This window comes from Lycorma delicatula, chromosome 12 (genome assembly GCF_047948215.1).
Source record: "Lycorma delicatula isolate Av1 chromosome 12, ASM4794821v1, whole genome shotgun sequence".
Lineage (NCBI taxonomy): Eukaryota > Metazoa > Arthropoda > Insecta > Hemiptera > Fulgoridae > Lycorma > Lycorma delicatula.
In genome coordinates this window covers 7,841,280-7,864,885 of record NC_134466.1, presented here as the reverse complement: position 1 = coordinate 7,864,885, position 23,606 = coordinate 7,841,280, and the positions used below count along the sequence as shown (strand labels likewise).

At 30.3% G+C, this 23,606-nt stretch overlaps 1 protein-coding gene across 1 annotated transcript in view; it reads right to left on the bottom strand.

Annotated features, from left to right (window-relative positions):
* Window positions 1-23,606, bottom strand: part of Grip91 (gamma-tubulin complex component 3) — a 44,129-nt gene that overhangs the window by 12,068 nt on the left and 8,455 nt on the right. The window contains exons 3-11 of the mRNA XM_075380705.1: window positions 23,276-23,428; window positions 22,528-22,690; window positions 16,475-16,567; window positions 15,478-15,593; window positions 12,607-12,786; window positions 11,025-11,270; window positions 9,764-9,900; window positions 8,755-8,906; window positions 1,286-1,481 (exon numbers count right to left, since the gene is read on the bottom strand). Of these exons, the coding sequence (XP_075236820.1) occupies window positions 1,286-1,481; window positions 8,755-8,906; window positions 9,764-9,900; window positions 11,025-11,270; window positions 12,607-12,786; window positions 15,478-15,593; window positions 16,475-16,567; window positions 22,528-22,690; window positions 23,276-23,428 (1,436 nt within the window). The remainder of the gene's footprint in view (window positions 1-1,285; window positions 1,482-8,754; window positions 8,907-9,763; window positions 9,901-11,024; window positions 11,271-12,606; window positions 12,787-15,477; window positions 15,594-16,474; window positions 16,568-22,527; window positions 22,691-23,275; window positions 23,429-23,606) is intronic.

The following is a 23,606-nucleotide window of genomic DNA, read 5'->3' as shown; positions in this document are numbered from 1 at the left end:
GCACCCAAGTATGACCTAATGGGTTATAAAGAGACATCTTTACAACCAAAGAGGTTATAAAGATTGATATAGAAATACATCACTTGGGAAACCCCTAAGAAAAATATAAACTTGATAAATATAAAATTAAAAAAACTACAAAATGACAAAAAACAAAACAGTATATAAAATAATACAAAGGTGATCCTGAGAAGAATATAATGGATTCCCCTGTTCATAAAGAACAAAAATTACACTAAACAAAATTATAAATATATTACAAAAATATACTAATGTTCAGATCTTAGTCTTTCAGCCTTTATAAATGTAAATGATTTGTTTACTTCTAATCATTACAGAGAACACTGCTCGATCTTGTGAGGTAAAATTAAAATTTTCACCATCAGCTATTTGATAGTGAAAATTGTCTTTTTTCTTGATCGATTCAAGGAAAATGAGATGAATCATTACATGATAATTAGATAATTATCTAGTTTTCCTCCTCTGAATATTCTGAAGAGGAAAACTGAATAAAAAGAGAAATCTGCGCATTTACCTGTTATACTGTATTATAAATTCAAACAAATAAATTAAGATTAATAAAATGGCGATATTTTAATACAACATATCAATACTCTTTCACACTACAATATATATTTAATAAAGAGAATAGGCTTCTGATTACAAAGTATGAAAATTAAAATGTGCCAGATATAGTTTTAACAGAATTAAAAAGAAAAATTAATACAGAGTTCCAGTTTGTCAATTCTTTGATTTTGTAGTTGCCAGGTTATGCACAACCTTTCCAAAAATAACAAATTAGGCTACACAATCAATAATAATGTTTATATTTAATTTGCTAACCTTTTCAAAATTAAGACGAGTTTTAAGGAATCTCAATCAAAAGTCAAATTTATGTAACTTCATGCATCAAATTTGATTTTTTAATCGGTGTGCTACGTATATTAGCAACAAATAAATGCCAACAATAAGCAGTGAAATTGCATCTGAAAATATTGTTTACAATATAATTGTTTGCGATTCTACAGTAAGCAGTCTATTAAACATATCTTAAACATTTTACCTCAATTTAATTCCTTTCAATTTCCAGGATGCTACTATTGAGACATTCCAGGAATTGTTAAAAATCAGGACTCAACTTATTCATCAATAAGATAATTTCGCTGAACTTTTTTCACTTTGTCTCTTCAATCATTATCATCGGTATTCAGGGTTAGTCTCATAAAAGATCAATTTAACAAGATATAATTGCATAACTGAAGTAATTTAAATAATAAATACTTACTGTAATAGTTCAAGAAAATAACGATAAAAATCACCCTGGCCAAGTAGCATGTATAATCGCAGTCCACGAAAATGTTCAAAGAGTTTAAACTGATTAATTAATACATCCAGTATAAGACGAGAAGTTTCAAGAAAAGCACTTTCAAGAACATTCCATATTTCACTACCTGGTTCAACAAGTTCAAGCAAATCTTCTCCTGAAACAGATATTTCCACGATAAAATGATCGTTGATGCATAAATAACAAAAAATAATTTAATTAAACATGTGGGTTCTGTGTACTAAAAATTAACCCGACTAAGTAAAGTCTGATAAACAATGGCAAGAAATACCACGCTATCCAATATCTCAATATGCATATCTAGTGTACTTTACTTTGTCAAGTACATTTCAATTTGAATTATTATATAGAAAAGCCCACGAATCTTTTTTCTTCATTAGGAAGCACAAAAAATTTAGGCTTTAACAAACAAATGCAGAAGGAAAGAATTACAATATGATATAATATAATCGCATTTTTTAAAACCATTTTTATACCTGTTATTTACAATTTATGCTTCACACTTATTAGGGATTTTATTATTTGCATGCTACAATTTATTGTTTAATTTATTCTGATATGAAGAGAATGAAATTAAACTTTATGTACATGTATTACAGTAGCATTTATCGGTTGAAGGATATAAATTTCAGTTTGTGGAAGGAAAGTTGATGAGGCTTGCAGAAGATGGGTTGCATCTGTGGGTCATGATGTGACTGACTTAAAAAGTTATAGGAAATGAGGGGGAGAATAACGCGATACGACATGATGAGGGGTATGTCTGCCAAAATAAAAGAATGATGGTTCAGAGGAAATAAAAGAAGCGAGGTTAATTCGATTTATAGACACGTAAAGAATATAGAAACTGTGTATTTTATTAATTTTTTTTTTCAGTTCATAAGAATTTATGATATTTTTTATAAAAGAAAACTTTTGTGGGCAGAGCCAAATTATGATTTTACAAAATATTCTGAAGGGAACTGGCTGTAAGAAATTCAAATTACAGTAGGGCAAAAGGAGTCTCAGTTTTCAGGTATAAAGATTCATTAAAGCAATATTTCAAGTTTTTAGATTTGTAAAGTTCTATTAAATTAATGATGGGCCTAGGAATTTTTTACAGAATTTTTAGTGAAGGTAATTTAAAAACATTGTAATACAAATTAAGAATTTAAGTGATTTGTTAGACAATTATGAAAATAAGTAATCTATTATGGCAGGGAGAATAACAGAACAGAAGATTTTGGAGGAACAGGTATTAGGGGGTAATATGGAGGTATTTAGACGTTCAAAAGATAAATTTTACATAGTAAGGGGAACATATCTTTTAACTGTGTGAAAATAATTTGGTAATAACGAATGGTAGGGTATGCGTGAAGAAATGGGGAAATATACTTTTATTAAATAAACAGGCTGCTTTGTAACAATGTTAAAATACAGTTAAATAATTTGTGAAGTTTTTATCTTTCATGACACTGGAAATTAAAATTTAAGCAAAATGAGCAGATAGCAAAGAAAAACTCTAAACCAAAATTAATACAGAAATTGAGGAAGGGTACACATGATGAAACTCCATAAATATTTGTGGAAGATTTAATGAGCCTCCAGTTGATGTTTATGTTGCCTCCAGGTACTTAATTTCATGTTTAAATAAGACAACTGATATTACAGATCTATGAACAACCAAGGACAAGTACTAAAAAAATAATGGTTTGACTGGGGATGTATGAGAGCTGAGTCCTGTGTTTTTATTTTATTGAATTTATTTTTAAAAAATAATAGTGACATAGGCAGAATTACTTATGTGAAAGAAATAATTATAAATTATTAAGTAGAAGAAGGAAAATTTTGTATAAGAAATTAAGAAATAACGGAATGTAAGTTCTGATGATGCAAGAATGAAAAAATTAGAAAATTTAAGTGTGATGCATCAATTAAAGCAGTAAAATGGTCAGACTGTTTTAATAGTTTACTTAACTTTCATATATTGTAGGTCATACCAGTATGAGATGCTGTAAAACATCAATGATAATTGAGACCAGGAAGTTATATCTGAGGATTTGTTAGTTGTGCTGAGTACATCCAAGTATAATAAAACCCCTGATCTGGATCACGTACCATATGAATTTTATAAAATGCTTTTTATATTTTAAATAGTGAAGTTGTAAAGAATGTGTTTATGAAAGCATCATTTTTCCTTTGCAGAAAAGGAGAGACTTATCAGTAGTTAGTAATTGTAGGGGTATATATCTTTTCTGGATGTTTTGGAGAAAATTTTTTCAGTAATTATTCTTAACAGATTAATTAATTCTAGATAAAAATAAAATTTTAAATGAATATCAGGCATGCTTTTGAAGGAGTATTCCACAATAGATAACAATTTTAATCTGTATTGTAGGATAAAGATAAGTTAACATTGGCAAATAGTAAAGTTTACTGATCTTTCAAATATTTTAAGGCTGCATTTGACTCTGTAGACTGGGAGGCACTTTTCCATTAATTACACAATTATGCTATTTCTAATAAATATAATTATTTATTACATAGTCTAAATAAAAATATACCATACACATGGTGAACGAGGGTTTTTCAGAGGAGTTTAAAACCTTCAGCAGATTGAAACAAGATTGCCTGTTGTCACAGATTTGATTTTCTTTGTATATAAATAATATGTATGAGTTTGTATATATAATTTAAATATACGGCTATTTATGTATATAAATGATATTGTGATCATGGTTTCACGTCCAGTAGTGCTCCAAAAAATCAACCTGGAAAAGTAATTTAGTTGGAATTTAATGGTTAATTTAGACAAACAGAAAATAATTGTGTTTATTAGGAGAAGAAAGCTAAAGAGTTTGGGACAGTAGAATTATGATGGTGAGCGAGATGAAATTACAGGTATCTGTGAGTAACCCTGACACTTTTGCTATCATTTAATCACTGTAAAGAGAGAGTAACAGCTAAATTTGTAAAGTAAGAGTACGGGGTAATTTTATAAGGAAGAATGAAGTGCCAGTTTCTGTGAATGAGCAGTTTCCTGGGCAGAATGGTGTCATAGTTACATATAGTGCAGGTTTCGGTCACAGACTTTGGAGACTTTCAGCATTATATTTTTAAGAAACTTTTTGGGACACCGAGATATACTCTGAACTACTACATTTGGCAAATGCAACTATTAGGCAAAAGGGTAGTCTGTTTCAGGATTGGTCTGAATTAGCTGAAAGGTACAGCTGTAAGTTAGATACCACATGCATAGATGTCCAGCAGTGGATGATTCAACAGATCTGTGGAAAATAAAGGAAAATTCTTGAGCTCAATTGATTAAAAAAGCAAGCATGTCAGTTTAATTATGTATATTTGAGGCTGAATAAGAATCTGGGAGGTAAGTCGTACATAACTGGTAATTACAAGCATTGGTTTATAAATGTGCATTTAGAACCAGAGCAGGGCAGCTTTGTTTGAATAATTTGCCTAGTAGAGAGGAAAAACAACTTATATCCTCTCTTTGTAATTAAGGAAAGATGGAAGATTGTCAGAGATAAAAGGAGTGTGGTTTGGGAGGGTTAGATTGCCCAGCAAGGAAGTTGTTAGTTATATGAATGGATATAATTGGAAAATTTTAGTAGGATATCTAAAGGAGACACTAGCTTACAGAAAACAGTCGATTTTCAAATTTAATAATATATTTAATTTGGTATTATTTAATGATTATTAATGAAATTGATTCCCTCTATGAATCATAAGACCTTGCCGCTGGTGAGGGAGCTTGAGTACTCAGTGATACACAGTAGCTGGACCGAAGGTGCAACCATATCGGAAAGGTATCTGTTGAGAGCAAGACTAAGGAATGATTCCTGAAAGAGGGCAGCAGCTCTTTCAGTAGTTGTTAAGGGCATAGGTCAGAGCGATAAACGGCCATATCAACATCACTCAGTCCTCTGAGTACTGCGCGGCTGAAAGCAATGGAAAACTACAGCTGCTTTTTTCCAAGAAAATGTAGCTCTCTGCATTTTCATATAGCAATGATAGAGGTGCCTTCCTTGGTAAAATATTCCGGAGGTAAACTAGTTCCCTGTTCAGATCTCCAGGTGGGGACTACTAAGGAAGGGGTCACCAGAAAATGAAAAAATAACATTCTATGAGTCGGGGGCGTGGAATGTTAGAAGTCTAAAAAAGGTTTGTAGGTTACAAAAATTTAAAGAAGGAAATGGATAGGATAAATGTAGATGTAGTAGGAATTAGCGAGGTTCGATGGGAAGAGGAAGGCGACTTTTGGTCAGGTGATTTTAGAATAATTAACTCAGCTTCAAATAATGGGCAGGCAGGAGTAGGTTTCATAACGAACAAGAGGATAGGGAAGAGAGTAGAGTATTTGAAAATGCATAGCGATAGAATCATTGCAATAAGGATAAAATTATAACCTAAACCAACAACAATTGTTAACATCTATAAAGCACCCATAATGAAGTAGAGTGTGAATACGAAGAAATTGACGAAGTAATTAAACACATAAAAGGAGATGAAAATTTAATAATAGTTGGAGATTGGAATGCAAGCATTGGAAAAGGTAAATAAGAAAATATGGTGGATGAATACAGGCTGGGCAAAAGGAATGAAAGTGGGGACTATAGAGTTTTGCACGAAGTACGATTTAATAATTGCCAACACCCAGTTTAAGAATCATAATAGAAGAATATACACATGAAAAAGCCAGGTGATACTGCAAGGTGTCAGATTATATCATGGTTAAGCAAAGATTTAGAAATTAACTCGTCGACTGCAAAACTTACCCTGGAGCAGATATTGATAACGACCATAATTTAGTGATAATGAAATTTAGATTGTGGTTTAAAAACCTGAAGAAAAGGTGTCAGATAAATCGGTGGAATTTAGAGAAGCTTGATGAAGAGGACGTAAAGAAAATTTTTGAGGAGGACATTGCAAGAGGTCTGAGTAAAAAAGATAAAGTAGAAAATATATATTTTGCAGATGATGGATGAACATAGAAAATATAAGAATGCTAGTGATGAAGAAAGTAAAAGAACTACAGACAATTAAGAAATACTATAAACAGGAAGTTCAAACTACCGAAAGAAGGGTGGATTAAAGAAAAGCGTTCAGAAGTGGAAAAGAGAAATGAATATTGGTAAAACAGTCGGAGCATACAGGAAAATTTTGGGGTACATAAATTAAAATCTTATGTGTTAAACAAAGATGGTATACAGATTTATAATACGAAAGGCAAAGCTGATAGGTGGGTGGAATATATTGAAGAGTTATACGGAGGAAATGAATTAGAAAATGGTGTTATACAGGTAGAGGAAGTCGAAGAGGATGAAAGGGGAGAAACAATACTGAGATGTGAATTTAAGAGAGCATTAAAAGATTTGAATGGCAGGAAGGCTCCTGGAATAGATGGAATACCTGTAGAATTATTGTGCAGTGCAGGTGAGGAAGCAATTGATAGATTATACAAACTAGTGTAATATTTATGAAAAAGGGGAAGTTCAATCAGACTTCAAAAAAAGTGTTATAGTCATGAAACCAAAGAAAGCAGGAGCAGATAAATGTGAAGAATACAGAACAATTAGTTTAACTAGTCATGCATCAAAAATCTTAACTAGAATTCTATACAGAAAAATTGAGGAGAGTGGAAGAAGTGTTACGAGAAGACCAATTTGGTTTCAGAAAAAGTATAGGGACAAGTTTAGGCCTCAGATTAATATTAGAAGGAAGATTAAAGAAAAACAAACCAACATACTTGTTATTTATAGACCTAGAAAAGGCATTCGATAACGTAGCCTGGAATAAAATGTTCAGCATTTTAAAAAAATTAGGGTTCAAATACAGAGATAGAAGAATGATTGCTAACATTTACAGGAACCAAACAGCAACAGTAATAATTGAAGAACATAAGAAAGAAGCCATAATAAGAAAGGGAGTCCGACAAGGATGTTCCCTATCCCTGTTACTTTTTAATCTTTACATAGAACTAGCAATTAATGATGTTAAAGAACAATTTAGATCCGGAATATCAATACAACGTGAAAAGATAAAGATGCTACGATTTGCTGATGATATAATAATTCTAGCCGAGAGTAAAAAGGATTTAGAAAAAAAAACAATGAACGACATGGATGAAGTCCTATGCAAGAAATACCGCATGAAAATAAACAAGAACAAAACGAAAGTAATGAAATGTAGTAGAAATAATGAAGTTGGACCACTGAATGTGAAAATAGGAAGAGAAAAGATTATGGAGGTAGAAGAATTTTGTTATTTGGGAAGTAGAATTACTAAAGATCGACAAAGCAGGAGTGACATAAAATGTCGAATAGCACAGGCAAAACAAGCTTTCTGTCAGAAATATAATTTGTTTACATCAAAAATTAATTTAATGTCAGGAAAAGATTTTCAAAAGTATATGTTTGAAGCGTCGCTTATATGTTAGTGAAACTTGGGACGATCGGAGTACCTGAGAAGAAAAGATTTAAAAGCTTTTGAAATGCGGTGCTATAGAATGTTAAAAATCAGTTGGGTGGATAAAGTGACAAATGAAGAGGTGTTGCAGCAAATCTATGAAGAAAGAAGCATTTGGAAAAGTATAGTTAAAAGAAGAGACAGACGTATAGGCCACATATTAAGGCATCCTGGAATAGTCGCTTTTATATTAGAGGGTCAGGTAGAAGGAAAAAATTGTGTAGGCAGGCAACGTTTGGAATATGTAAAACAAATTGTTAGGGATGTGGGATGGAGAGGTATACCAAAATGAAACGACTAGCACTAGATAGGGAATCTTGGAGAGCTGCATCAAACCAGTCAAATGACTAAGACAAAAAAAAAATAAAGGAAATTGAATTAGTTCTGTCTGTTAACTGAATATAACTAATTCAATTTCATTTTTTTTTTTTTTTATAAAAATTTAAACACAGAAATTTTTTTTTTGGTTTCTTTTATTTACTTTTTTTGAAAACGTAAATATTATTCAATTATTTCAGTATAGCAGTGTTTTTAGTGGTGAAGATGAAATTCAGCTGAATATCATCTATCAATTTTTTTGCAGTTTCTTGATTTTCAAAAGTAAGGAATTTTGTTTACAATAAAATGTGTTATAAAACTAAGATTACCCAGATATAAAACATATACAAGATTGACATGGCCATTATTTTTAAGTTTCTGAATGTTGTCTATAATATAATTTTTAATTTATTAGAAAAAGTTTGTGTAAACATGTATAATATTACAATGATTACTCAATCTGACCTTGAAATAACTTTTTCTTTAAAAAAAACGTGCTATGCACAGAAAGAAAATGATTGTAAACATAAAATATTTTAGTTCATTTTGATAGGTACAATTGAAAATGAATAACATAAGATACACTTTTTTGCTACATTCTGTACAAATGAAATATCAATTATTATACATACCTCGTTTTTGTTCTAAATTTCGCAACTTCTGTCTGCTTCCTGATAAAGACATTTGTTCCTGACAAAAGTCGTTTAAAAAATTAATATATTTACCAGTATTAAGAATAATTTCTGCCTGTTTTTTTGTAATCATTGAAGGAACTAATGATTCCCTGAAAATGACAATACATAGATTAGCAAAAATTTTTATTGCAATCATAACAAAGTCACTGAATTGTTTTGATGTGACTCTTCGACAAAGAACTAATCTTTCTCTGATTTTTCCCCCTCTTCATTTAGAATTTTATTAAACTGAATTAACTTTAAACATTTCTGAACAACATAAATTTACCATTAAGAACAATTCAGTGAAAATAAATTATAAAACTTGTAGTGTATGTACTTGAATTAAAAGTATTATTTTCTAGAAATAGTGACTACATATAAAAATAAAAATTAACATAATAGAACAATGATACACCATTTTAAATTTATAAATCTTTTTTGTTTGATGTTTACCTAACTTGCAATTACATTTTAAATGAATAGATTTCCTTTGATATAAAATTTTCCCACTATGTTACAATACAAGTATAAGAGGAAAGAAAGCAACAAGCTACAGAAATAAAATTTCTTAGGAGCACGGTTGGAACATAGAAGTAACAGGTCTAAGTAAAGAGTGTCGGACAAGGTTGGAAGAACAAAACAATAAGATAATTTAGACAATTAGGTAAAAAATTGTTTATTCTATCATGGAGACAAATGGAAAATTTAACACAGAATGGGAGGTAAATGGAAGAAGATCAAAGTTAAGATGGCTAAAGTTAAAAGATGATATACATAAGGAGGAGAGGGAAAGTTATGAAAAGAGGATGAGGAAAGCAGTGGAAGGACAGAATAAGATTACAGTTCGTATCAATTACCTGACCCAAGATGGGGGGAAAAAAGAAAAGTATTGGAATTTAATGTTTGAATTTTTTTTCGTTTTTTTTTATATAGGTTCTAAAAAGAGAATATAAAAACAACAAACCGGAGAACAAATTTATGTCGCCAACGATCTTTGTAAGGACATGTATGATTCACAGCCACAAAAAACTCATCATGTGGATCTAATAATTGTCCATCCACCATCCAATGACATATCAATGCAAACAATGGTTTGATAGCCTGGAAAAAATAAAATAACTTAACAAACATGAAGTTAAACAATTTAATAAAATTTCCTTAACGATGATAAAACTCACGTTTTGAACTTACAATTTTGTTTTTTATAAGCACAAATTCCCTTTAAAAAAATAATTCTATCATTTGAGAATGATAATGAGACATTCACATCTAAATTCTTCATGCAAGAGTTGTTGACCTTATACACATCCAGTGTAATCTCATTTGTGTTTCCTTTATGTGACTATTTTTAGAGTACATTCTACTGTTTTATCCAATTCTATACTTTATTTTGACAGGAAATTTATCAACATATATATTTCTTAAAGATTTTTTATTGATTAAGCCTAACTCTAAGTTGAGAAGTTATATTTATCTATTTTTCTGTATTAATAAATTAATATAAATTGATAATTAAAAAATTATTCAATCTACTACAATTATGTGTGTGTATATATAAAACGTAGTGTCTCATGAAGAAATGGAAATATAAATTGTTTACATAAACATGGATCCACAAGTTTTTCTTTTCAGTTACATTGCTTTGGGTCCATATTTATCCAATAGACTACTCATATCCCCTATGAAATTGAAGTATGTGAATAAATATTTATAAAAAAATATAATTAATTTGCTATTTAACATTGCCTTTATCTTACTTTAGTGATACACATAAAGCATCTTTGGCTCAGCGATTGTAAACAATTTTACTTCTCACTTTTCTGTATAAGCCTGGCATGGGATGTTATCCAAAGAATGGCTACACACCATTTTCTGGAAATATTTCTATTTCTGGTCAAGAAATCGACAATCCTTTTGGAAACAGCACCTGATTACTTACATACATACATACATATTACACAAGAGTAATTAATTCTCTACAAAGAGAGCAAGTAATTAAAAATTAATCGATACCACTGTATAATCCACTTTTGTGTTAAAAGTTTTCCATTGAAAGTTTTAGATATTGAATCTATTTGTAAAAAATGACACTAAGGCAAATCTAATACAACCATTTGAAGTGGTTGTAATAATGCTAGTCCTTCCTATAGTAATCGATACAAACATAAAAACTGCTATATAGATGTGTTAAAGCATTAGTCTTAAGCTAACCTCCCAATACTTACACCAGACAAAAGAAATATTACAGTCTTTTGAACGAAAGGATCACCATGATGAAAAAATGGGTATGCAGCAGATATGATTGCTCCACCAGATTTATTTTCACAAGCCTGAGCAATATCACATATACATTGCAATTGCTGCATCGGATCTTTTGCCCATACTAACAAATGACGTAATGTTAACGATGAATACCCTAAATTCTCTTCAGTCATGGGTGAATCTTCATTTATATATACATCTTGCTGCAACTATAAAAGTAAAGATATTTTATTAAAATATGCAAATAAAACATTATGGTATATACTATGAAACATACGATATTATAGCATGCAAGCTCTTTTTAGAGATCAGACATAATAAAGTTTTTTTTTTTCATATTAGATATTGCTAAGAAGAATGAAGACACCTCCAATCCTTCAATATGATGCTCTTAAAGGCATTGTTATGCTTATCAAGCAAGGCATTGTTTTAAGCAAGAATTTAAGGAATACCGGTAAATAAAAACCCGTTAACCTCACAATAGGGCTCCTTGGAGTTCTTAGAGAATGAATTAAAACAAGTTGCTCAATAGAAAAAACAGTTTATAAATGTTTCTCCCTTCTAGGAGTAGATGCAGTGCTAATAAACAGAACAAAAATATTTATACTAAAATAGAAATTCCTCCAATTAATTATTCTCTTATTTGTTTTTCAATCAACCAAATTATTATAATTATAATAATTATTTGTTTTTCTTTGGTTACAAAGGAGAGCAAATGCATTTAGTTAACCACTAGCATTTATTTGTACTTTACATCCTTTTATTTTCTAGCATAATGCTTTCTGAATGACTCTAGAATCTGACATAGATTGTTTATACTTTTTCCCATTATTAATAACTTTGTTAATATCACAACATAGTGGTAATCCCTCTATGGATTGATAAGTCCCCTTCAAAAATTCCAATCCTTTATTGGAGCTTAGAGGAGTAGCAGACCCTGTGTGCTGGTGGAACTGCCCAAGGAATCTTGCTTCTAAAACTACTGGCTGAAATGCCTACTAGGCAGTCAGGTTCTTATTCCTTTTGTTCAATCAATAATCACAATATTTATCATAAAACTTCCAATATTTTATTGAAAAGAAAAATTTAAATTCAAACAATGGTCAAGAATACAATTTAGTTGGCAAATTTAGTTGGAGTAGTATAAGTAATACTTCAGTCATTTATATAGAAGGTCCACAGTTAAAATTTATGGTCAGGCTTTCAAGCTTCACATAGTACAAAATTTCCATACCCTATGCCCAAGCATAAGATTTAAACAAAATAAAAATCATGATTAAAAAATACACTTTTTAAATAAATTATTTTCTCTCTCGTTTTTATTCTTATAAATAGTTATGCTATCAACAAATAATGTTTACAAACATGTAATACTTGCTACATCTCTGATATTTAACATATTTTGGATAATTTTTTTTGGAAGACAAAACACTGTGTTATAACGCTTTTGCACCTGGAATTTTGGGTTATGCTGATAAATTATATTTAGCCAGCATTACATTTAAATTGTGAAATTTGACATGAAAAATGATCTTGCATACATACCTGTGAATGTAATGAAGCAACTGCTCGATAATATTCTAATAACTGAGAATTTATGGCGCAAGCAAGTCCTTGACAAACAATACCTTTTTCTTTCAAATGGTCATGAAGATGGACTACACGATTACGAAGAAAACCAAGCTCCATTAAATGTTGAACCAAATAACTTTGTGGCAATCTAGCCTGCCAAAATTAATGTTAAGAATTATATAATAAAAATATGCAAAAATAACACTGACAAATGACACAAAAATATTAATATAACTGGTATCTTGGATGAGTAGACATGTTGAAAATTTTGGGTACGAAATTAACACATTTACTCACTTAGGTAAAACTGCAGCTACTATAGTCAAATATTTAATGCTGTGTCAGGAGATTAAAGGTATCATATGATCAGTTTTTTCAATCCCTTTAGATCGATTCCAACTATGCAATTCTTTAATATCTTTGAACAACTGTTTTTACAATAATAAAAATTATAACTTTGTAGAAAAAAAATTTTAAAAACTTTTTTTGTTTAAAATTTGTTTCTATTACGAAAATGGTTGGAAAAGTTGTTCTTTTTCCCTACTAGGCAATTGCCTAGCTAAACAAAAAACTTATTAACAATTTTGACAAAAAACTTTTTTTTAATACAAATGGGCCAAGTTGGAAACCTCTCTTTTTTTCTTAAATTCATTATGAAGAATTTTACATATAATTATAATAAAAAATAATACGATTTTTGTTGAAAAATTCAATATCGTAATAAAAAAAAAAAAAAATATTGGAAAATCCTTTTACAATACATTAATATATAGGTATTTATAGGTAAATACAGGTACATTGTTACTAAATTCATCAATAAAGAATTTTAACTTGAACTAGATCAAATTTTAAAATTTTGTTGCTATTATTAATTTTTACATATTATGACAAATATTGTTACTAGACTCATGCTATATATTGGGAACTGATGGTTCTAGATGAGGGAATGTTATTAAGTTTCAACACTTTGGTTACACAATTGAGTTACAATTGTTGTCGTGAGATTTGGTTTTTGTTTTAAAACTGAAATGAAAAGCAGTAATTTTTTTGTTAATTAAGGGAAAACAATGGCAAAACCACTTAAAATGTTTGAAATACATATCACTGAACACTATTGATAAAGAATAACTATGTTTTAGTAGCAACAATGATTCAAAGTTTGATTCATGAAAGGAAAGCCAACCTTACCACCATAACTGTGAAAAATGTGTCCAACAAGGTTAAATCCACAAGAACTACACCAAAATTTCTCTATAATTTATTACATTGCAAAAAATGTTTTAATTATAAATTTAATTTTTAAAAAAGTTAACGCTAAAAAATTATTACATATGAATTTTTTTCACATTAAAAAAGTATTGTAGAAGAAACTGAGGAAAAACGTTTACTTGAAAAAATGCACTGAATATAATAGAAATTATTTCAAATTGTTTACATCATCTATAAAGTATCAAAACTTGCTAGTTATTATCAGGATTGATGGAAACCATGCAATACCCTAAAATCATAAAATTTTAATCACAGTACAAGATAACCATTCTACTCATACTTATATGGGCACAGTCATATCATATTAGAAACAGACTAGAAAAAAAAGGTGGGCCTAAGGTCTGCTGCAAAAATGTTACAATGTTTAAGTTTCATTACACATGTTTTTTTTGTTAAATGTTTTGCCAATTGTAACTAAATAACATTCATGAATTTTGCATATTATCAATAACAATAACAAAAACAATAACGTCAGAGTGCAAGATGATGGTTATTATCTTGTACTATTCATAGTTTTATGGGCACAGTAATAATATATTAAAAATATATTAACATAATCATCCTGAACATTTTTAGCCTTTTTTTTTGAGTTTGATTTTTTAACAGAGCTCTTACCCCAAAACACAAATATAATTTTAGATAAATTGTTCGAACGAATGAATTGTTTGTGCGCTGGGTGCAGCTGCCTAACGTGCCACTATTGGTCCGCAGTGCGCCAATAACAGCTAAAATGAAAATGTGAACGCATACAACAAATAAGCAAACCCACATACCATCCTTTTTTATGGAGACTGATTATATCTCTTATATAAAGAGAATGTCCTGATTGATTCACCGACTCAATTCAACGTACAACCAAAACTATTATAGGTAGACTTGAAATTTTCAGGGTACCTTTGTATCTTTAAGTTGGCGTAATTGTATCTTTAAGAAAGGATTTTGCAAAATTTTCATTTTATGGGGTTCAAATCAAAAAGAAGGGAGAAGGGAAAAATCAAAAAAGTAAAGGGAAGAATGGGAAATGGAAAAAGAAATAAGGGGAAATCAGGAAAAAGGAAACAGAAAAACAAGAAAAGAAGAGGAACGGGAAAGGGGAGGAAGGGAAACAGAAATGGGAAGGGAGAGCAAAGTGAGCCATGACCCTCTGATCGTGAAAGGAAGTGTAAGTAACCATAGAGCACGGGCGAAGCTGCGATGGAGATGCTACATTTGGAATTGTAATAAATTTTTTGTTTATGTTTATTGGACTTTTATATTGAACTATTTTAATTCTTCATAAAAGGGATTAGATATTGTTCAATTTTCTTATCTTCCTTTTTTTGTTTTACTTTAATTTTTTGGGCAACAATTCATTGTTTATCGTATATTCCTTCAGTATTTTTCATAAAATATTTATTTACCGTTTTATAGGATTTAATGAAAATCTAAATATAAAATTGATTAAATATTTTTTTTTATAAAAAAATAAGTTTGCTATTAAAAAAGCACTGCGACTGAAGCTACATCTGTATTGTGGGCGAAGTCGCGACTGGGTACACTAATAATAGATAAAACAAACTGTATGAAAAAACTTACTAATGGATCAAGTTTGAAACCGTGGTGTGAATCTTTTTTAATTACTTTTCCCTCGATTCCTTGGAAACATAACACAAGCTCCTGAAGCAGAATTGTTTCTGATGCTTCAAACCTAACTATTAACAAACAAGCATATATTAACATACACTGAACATACATTAATATATTTACATAAAAAAAAGTTAAAACAAATTAAATCTTTCAAACATTTTACAATTGCTACATAGCCAAACATAAGTTTTAGAAATAAAATCTCTTAACAGATGGAGAGAAATGCTGAAGATATAATTAGGTACACAATTGTTATCAAAATCTACTATTTAATTTCATTTATTTTCTTTAATAATTTCAACATAGCTATGACCTACTTATAGTGAAAGCTATGACCTACTTATAAATGAAAATCAAATATTCTATAAAAAGTTGCCCGCCAACTATGTATAAGATATATATAGTCTCTTGTAAACCCTATGTACCACACCATAACATATACAGGATATTGCTGTTATGTTAAACTTCCCTCTGTTAGGCCAGCATCCATCTAGCATGCTTACTTTATTACAGAGAGACACACACAAAACACTCCTACTTCATTACCTCAGCATTGTAATACTATATTTAGTTTAACTGACATTTTACTGTGACAAAATTTACTAATAAGTATATAATTCAATATTGTCAGCTAATAAATGTTATGTTAATGTTATTGAAGAAAAAATATAATGAATTATTGACAGGAAATATTAAGTGTCAAATGTCATGGTTTTCTCATCAAATTTAATAGTTATTTAACTAGAGGGCCTTTAATAAATAATTTTAAAGCTTTTTTTTATTTTTTGCAATTTTTATAAGCTTTTATATATTTTAGATTTTAATTGGGGATTCAATTTCATGCAATCACCCCATACGTATCATGTAATACAGTACATAAACAACTTTTGTAATAAATATATTTTGTATAAACATATACGTAAAACAAATTAATATGTGTTAACACCTGACGTAATAGAAGAAGTTGCAGCTTGTCGAGAACCACCTCTTGGTACACTCACTGGTCGTTCTGGATAGGTAGTTGTTCGGACTGACGACTCTGAAACAGGCATTGCATAAAAAATGACAATAAATTTACTGTAACAAATTAAGAAAACTAAATCAAAATATCAGATTAATTTTTTTATTAAATGTCAAAAAGTTTTTAATACAAATACAGAGAGTACAATAACACATGAATGATACAATAATACAAAGGGTTATTGTTTTTTCAAGGTCAAAATTAAAACCACGGTGAAAATCAAAAAATTTTATTTGTAACAACTACTTACATAGTTAAGCTATTCTCTACATAGTCGCCACTCCGATTTAGACATTTGTCATAGCATGGTACCAACTTTCCAATACCCTCGTCATAGAACAGAGCCACCACCTGTGTTTTCAGCCATGTTTCTACGCCGGCCTGCCGCTCGATGTCTGTTGTCCTCCTAGCCAGCGTTTCATGTAAGCAAAGAGGTGAAAATCGGATGGAGCCAAGTCCGGGTTGTATGGTGGTGATCAAACACTTCCCAACAAAAACACTGCAGGAGCTTCTTTGTTACAGCTGCAGTGTGCAGCTGAGCACTGTCATGGAGAAAGACAATGCCTGATGACAACATTCCTCTCTGCTTATTCTGAATTGCCCTTGGTAGATGTTGAAGAGTCATACAGTATGAGGCAGCAGTGATGGTCATACCACGTTCCATGAATTCCACCAAGAGAACTCCATTCCGGTCCCAGAACACAGTAGCCATACGCTTTCAGTTGGAGAAGGTTCGCTTGAACTTCTTTGGTTTACTGGGAGAATGAGAATGCATCCACTGTTTGGATTGTTCTTTTGTTTCTTCAGTTTCAAAATGGACCCGTGTCTCGTCCCCTGTGACAATTTTGTTCAAAAAATCTTCTTCGTCGTGGTAGCGCTGGAGAAACATTAGGGAGGCGTCCATTCTCATTGGTTTGTGATGGTCGGACAGCATCTTGGGAACCCAACTCGCACACAGTTTGCGGTACTGAAGTCTCTCACTCACAATGGTGTAGAGAGCCGGCCTTGAAATTTCAGGAAACAAATCACTCAATACAGAAATTGTGAACCGACGATTTTCTTGAATCGCCTCATCCACTCGCTCAACGAGATCATCAGTTGACACTCGCTTCCTTCCCTGACCACCTGCATCATGAACATCTATCTGTATGTCCTGCTTTAAAGTTCCTGCACCATTGTCGCACTTTGCTGTCACTCATTGAAGTTTCACCATACACATTACTTATTCGTTGATGAATTTCAGTTGCACTGCAACCCTCAGCCTGAAGAAACCGAATTACCGCATGCACACTTGGCAGGAGATGCTATTGTTGTAGACATGTTTACGTGCTAGCTGCATGTTCAAGACTAAATGAAGTGACGCGGCCTGATTGGAGACCATACTAGAGACAGTGTGCAACACATGCGCAAAGGTCATGTGATTTTTGCCTGGGTTTTTATTTCACGACCGATCAGACCTTGAAAAAAAAATAATCCACATAATACAAAGGAAATAACTAACTATTGTTCTATAAGTATGAGTAAACATAATACTAAACATATATATAAATAACAATTAAATTGATAGTTGGCACCAACCAGCATAAGGACAAAACCACCCTTGTTTGTCGGTGAGAGCAATCAGTTATATTTTTCACTAATACTGTAACCACACACACACACACACACACACACACACACACATTTACACAAAATAAAACAATAGAAATAATAAACAATCTGAAAGAAACACCAGAATATATGAATGCATTGATCACAATTGTAAGAAACATTTCACTCCAAAACTCTTTAAAAAATGAGAACAAATGTTACTCACTAACAAAAGGTTTAGCTGTGGCTTCACGTATCTCTGCAATTATGCCTGAGATTTTTATACAACATTTTGAAAATATTATAATTCATGATATATTGAATACACACTAAGTGCTATTACGGATAAAATATGTAGACGATATACAGTTATAAATGCCAATCAACTTATAAATAATGAACATTTCATCATTTTGAATCAACACAATTATAATGATAATTTAAAAACTACATATGAAACTGAAGAGATCAAAAAAACACTTATAGAAACAACTGTTTATAGAAAACCCACAATGAATAGAATCACAATACATGAAATTCTTTTTTTCATATAAAAACCTGATTTTGTACAAGCTTTACAGTATACAAAAAAGTCTAATTTTTTCTTAAAATACAAATAAAATAATAGGAAAAATTATTGATATTTGTGATAAAACTAAATAAGCATATTATAAAATATTTAGAAATAATAAAAAATGAGAAATTTTAAGTGGAATATATAAAATTAAATGTAATGAATGTAATAAAATCTGCATTGATAAAAACTAACAGATCTGTTAAAAAAAGATTCATAGAACATTATATATAACACATGTAAACATAGTATCACTGATTATAAAAATATTTTAGAAATTTAAAGAAAAACATGAAATCATTAATTAACAGATAGTTTTTGAAAAATGACACTAATTAAAGATACAGTGAGTTGTAGCAGTTGGCAACAATATTTACTAACGGTTACATAATATTAAAAAATTTACATAATTTCAGTTGATGGTGATATGTTATTTTAATTTAATTATTTTGAGATACTATACACTACAACTGTAGACCACTAAGGAGAAATAATAATGATAGCTATCCACGTTAATAACATTAAAGTTATGATTTAAGTTAATTTAATGATAGTAAATAGGATAATTAGACTGTAGTAAATTAAACAGAGTTAAAGCTAAGTTATTAATTAACTTTTTTTTTCGATGATCAATTTTCTTTGATTTTAACATTTTTATCACCTCTCGAACTCCTGAATAAGGTTGGAAAGGATCATATCGATAAGCTTGTGCCTATATATTTTATTTGCTTGTGTACAGTAGTTATAGATCTCATTTGATCCCATTGAGATCATTCTGGATCCCATTTCAAACTGTTACTATATCTATAAATATATCTAAATAAATCTTTAACGTAAAGCTGTCTGATAGTCATCACATTGAAGTCTCTACAAACATTTGCACTGGGCTATAATCTAGGTTTATTTAAAACTGTTTTTATGATTCTTTTTTCTACAGTAAATTGTTTATCGATATGCAAATCATAAGTTCCACCCCAAAGGAGTAATACAGTTTGTAATACTGAATTTACAAATGCATTATAAAGTACCGATATGGAGGATACCTTTAGCCTTGTAGAATAAGTATGAGGAAAGTTTTACTTTTTGCATGTATGAGGTTTCCATTTAAGATTTGGATCTATCATTATCCCTAGATACTACTACATACTGGTTGTTTTATCAATGCACGGGCATGTACATATATTAGGTTAATGTTAATTAATCATAACAGTTTACAGGGTAATAAACAGATCTTTTGATTATAGTTTCCTTTCCTTTTTTTATTAATTATTGCAACATTAAATACAGACAATAGTGTTTTGAGGGGTATTTTTGTTTTAAAGCAAGGTCAGTCTCGAAATAAAGAGAAAACTAAAATATATGAACAGACTTCATTACTTATGCGTAAAAACACAATTTATTTACTACTTTTCTACATGGTACCGTTCAAATTGAAACATACTTTTCATAACTTCTTCATTATCTCTTCAAGAAATTACATCGCCTGTGACAAACCATGCAGTAAAATTTTCAGTTTGTTGTCATTGTCAAATTTTTTTAATGCAAGCCACCGTTTAAGGTTATATGGTGAATGAGTAAAAATTATCCAACAAAATTTTTCTAATCATCACTGTCTGATTTGCCATTTGGTCGGTCATATTTGTGCAAAATCAAAATTCCGCAGGATAATATCCCCCAAGGTTTGTTTTATTTTTAACACTCCACAATATGTATCATTATTCAAAGTAGTAGTAGTAGTTTCACAATCGCTAAATTTGACAGGTAAACCACACAAAGCCAGTAAACCAAAGCTTCTTTACAAAGAGGTTTGAACCTCTTTGGTCTAGGAAATGCTGCCATCAGATCGACTACTGCTTTATCTCAATGCTCAAATAAATCAAGGTTTTATCTCCAGTAATTATGCGATTAAACAATTATCATAATCTTTATAATGCCACAAAAATTCATGCCCTGCAGCAAGAGGTTTTATTTTTGTGTGTGTTAACATCTCTGACATCCAGCTGCATACAATTTTTTATAGTGTAATTTTTCAATCAAAACTTCATAAATCAAAGGCCACGAAACATCAAAGATAATTGTTATCTCTAAATGGAAGAATATACATGACTAACAACAAAATTACTCGACTATTGCTGCTAACAGCAGACTATAGATTGAAATAACTGAGCTAGACAATGGATACATCGCATATGTAGGTGGTAAATACAAAACAAACCTTCTTTAATCCTTTGAGGACCACTTGACAACCTTTTGTTAGCTTCAGTTTTATGCTAAAAAGAGCAACTGGTGATTTTTCATCAATCTCATCTTATGTGAAAGGTGATATTTCATCGGCGTCAAAATGTCATCGGTACGGATCACATATTTGGTTGTCATAGCAGATATGACAGTTCGCTTATGAGAGGTTATATTTGTTATTGTTTAAACTCGCATGTGACATCACAATTAATGTTCAGACGGTAAACAAAAATAATTATTTAGAACTTAAACGATTTTTTATATTTTATTTTTAGACATTTAATCGCGTTCATTACATAATACGTAAATATAGTTCATTTTGGGTGAAACTGAATGTTTTATTTTATTTAGTTACTTTTTCCAATATTGTACTTATTGGTGTATTGCACAGTATGTATGTCAGCAGAGAAGAATGTTGTGCATTTATCATTGCTTTTAGTAGTTTGTGACATTGAGATTGTAACATTACACAATTTCATCTTTTGATGAGTTTTGTTTTCCTTTCCCCGTATTTATTAAGAAGTTGCTTAATATGCAAAATGAGCGGTATATTTCGAACATCAAGTGAAACTGATCGGGAAATTAGGAATGTTAAATCTAATAGTGATTTGTGTACAGACAGTTCTAACCAAAATTTAATTAAAATTTATCGATTTCTTGTTAAAAAACATAAAACAGAACAACAACAGTCTAAAAATCATGATTCCTGTGCAAAAACTGTTTCTTGATTTTGAGTTTTGATTTTTTGATTTTGTTTTTGGGTTCTTTAAGAAAAATTTTTTGAATAAGATATGACCACAAAAAACATTTCATTTGAAACTGCTAAAAAGTATTAATAATAAAAAATTGTATAAATTGTTTAACGCAAACTTTAATCACACCGTACGGCATTGCACCGCATTTTTACAAACAGTAATATAAAATATGCAATTTTTTTTAACCATATCCATATAAGGTCTAGTCCTCAAAGGGTTAAAAACAGCATTAAATAATATAATTTCTATTAACATTTTCTACACAATTTAACTTTTCTTTAAAAGAAAAAATCCAGTCTGCAAATACATAATTTCATGAAGTACGACAGGTAAGAAAAAGACAATGATAAATCAGAATGTTGAAATAATCGTGCAAATATAAATGAAAAAAATTGAATAACTTAGACTAAGTTAGATCGGGCATATAGTGAAGATGGAGAAGGGAAGAATAGCTAAAAGAAAGTTAGTTGAAATAGTAAAGGGAAGGCACCAAAGAGAAACTATGAAAGAGATTAAGAGGACTCAAAAAAAAGTGGAATATCTGAAGAATATTTCAGGAAAATTTGTACTCTGTAACATGATTTGTACTTCTGTAAGGAAGTTTGTACTTTGTAAAATAAAATAAATCAAACGGAAGTTGTTTCTAAAAGGTCTTAAATAGATAGCGGATAAAAAGGAAAGAAGAAATAATTTAATTTACTGTCGGCATTATATGACCTCTGATAAATCTAAAACCATTATATATACTACTTATACTTATAACTTATGATAGAATAGATATCCCTAAATTAAAAACAAATTATTTCAAATTATCTTTTTACCTGATATATGTACCGGCCTACGAGGAATAGCTGACCAACTAGAAACAGAATCTCCATGTGTTGAATGATGAATTCCAGGAATGGGAAATAACTGTTCGATACTATCAATGGCAGGTGATCCTACAACACGAGGCGGAGTACTTGTAGAGTGTACATTTGTAATCTGGAAAAACAAACATTCCTGTTAAAATACTAATGTTCCTTAAATATTACGGTACTATTTCATAAAAATTTTTCAAAATATAACAAGCATTCACACTACAATCTACATCTAATAAAAAAATTATGTAAATCTCAGATAACGCATATTCTATGTAAAAAAGTAGCCTCATTATCTTGCATAAAAATCTAAACGCATTAAGCATTATACAAAAATAAGCAATGTGAATAATAACAATGTTATGAGCACAAAGCTGTTGAATCAAGCATTGGTACTAATCACACAATTGCAACGTTACTGCTAGGACCACCTTTACTACCATTGCAACTATTCATTTGCTAATATTGGATTAATTTTCCACATAGCTGTTTGTCAAAACTTTGAAAAGGACAAGAGTAACACATCTTTTCAAAATCAAAACTAACGATCAAAATCCAATCGTTTGATAAAGAGCAAGGTTTGAACACACTCAAAAACAAAATAATAGAAACTGTTAGAAGAGAATATTCTTTTATAAGTAAATTTGATCTTTGAAGTTAAGAAATAATACAACCGATAACAAAAAGTAATTATATTTTGATTATTTACCTGACCACCAATACTTTGACTAACATATCCGCTTGAATGTAAAGGGGATACACCTCTATTACTATCAGTTCTAATAATTTCAGAATCAGCCTTGTTCAATTGACTCATTTTTAATAGAAATGTTAAAACAGAAGATCTATTTTTCAGCACACCCTGAAAAAAAGTAAAAACATAGCTTTTTTCAATGACAAAAAAACAAAATACCTGTGCATAATAAATATTATTGTGCAGTAAAAACAATACGGGCATAAAATAACTGTTTGGGTAGCTTTAATCAGTTATGGATTGATAGGGCTGGTGCTTTTTGACGATACGGTTAATTTTCAATTCT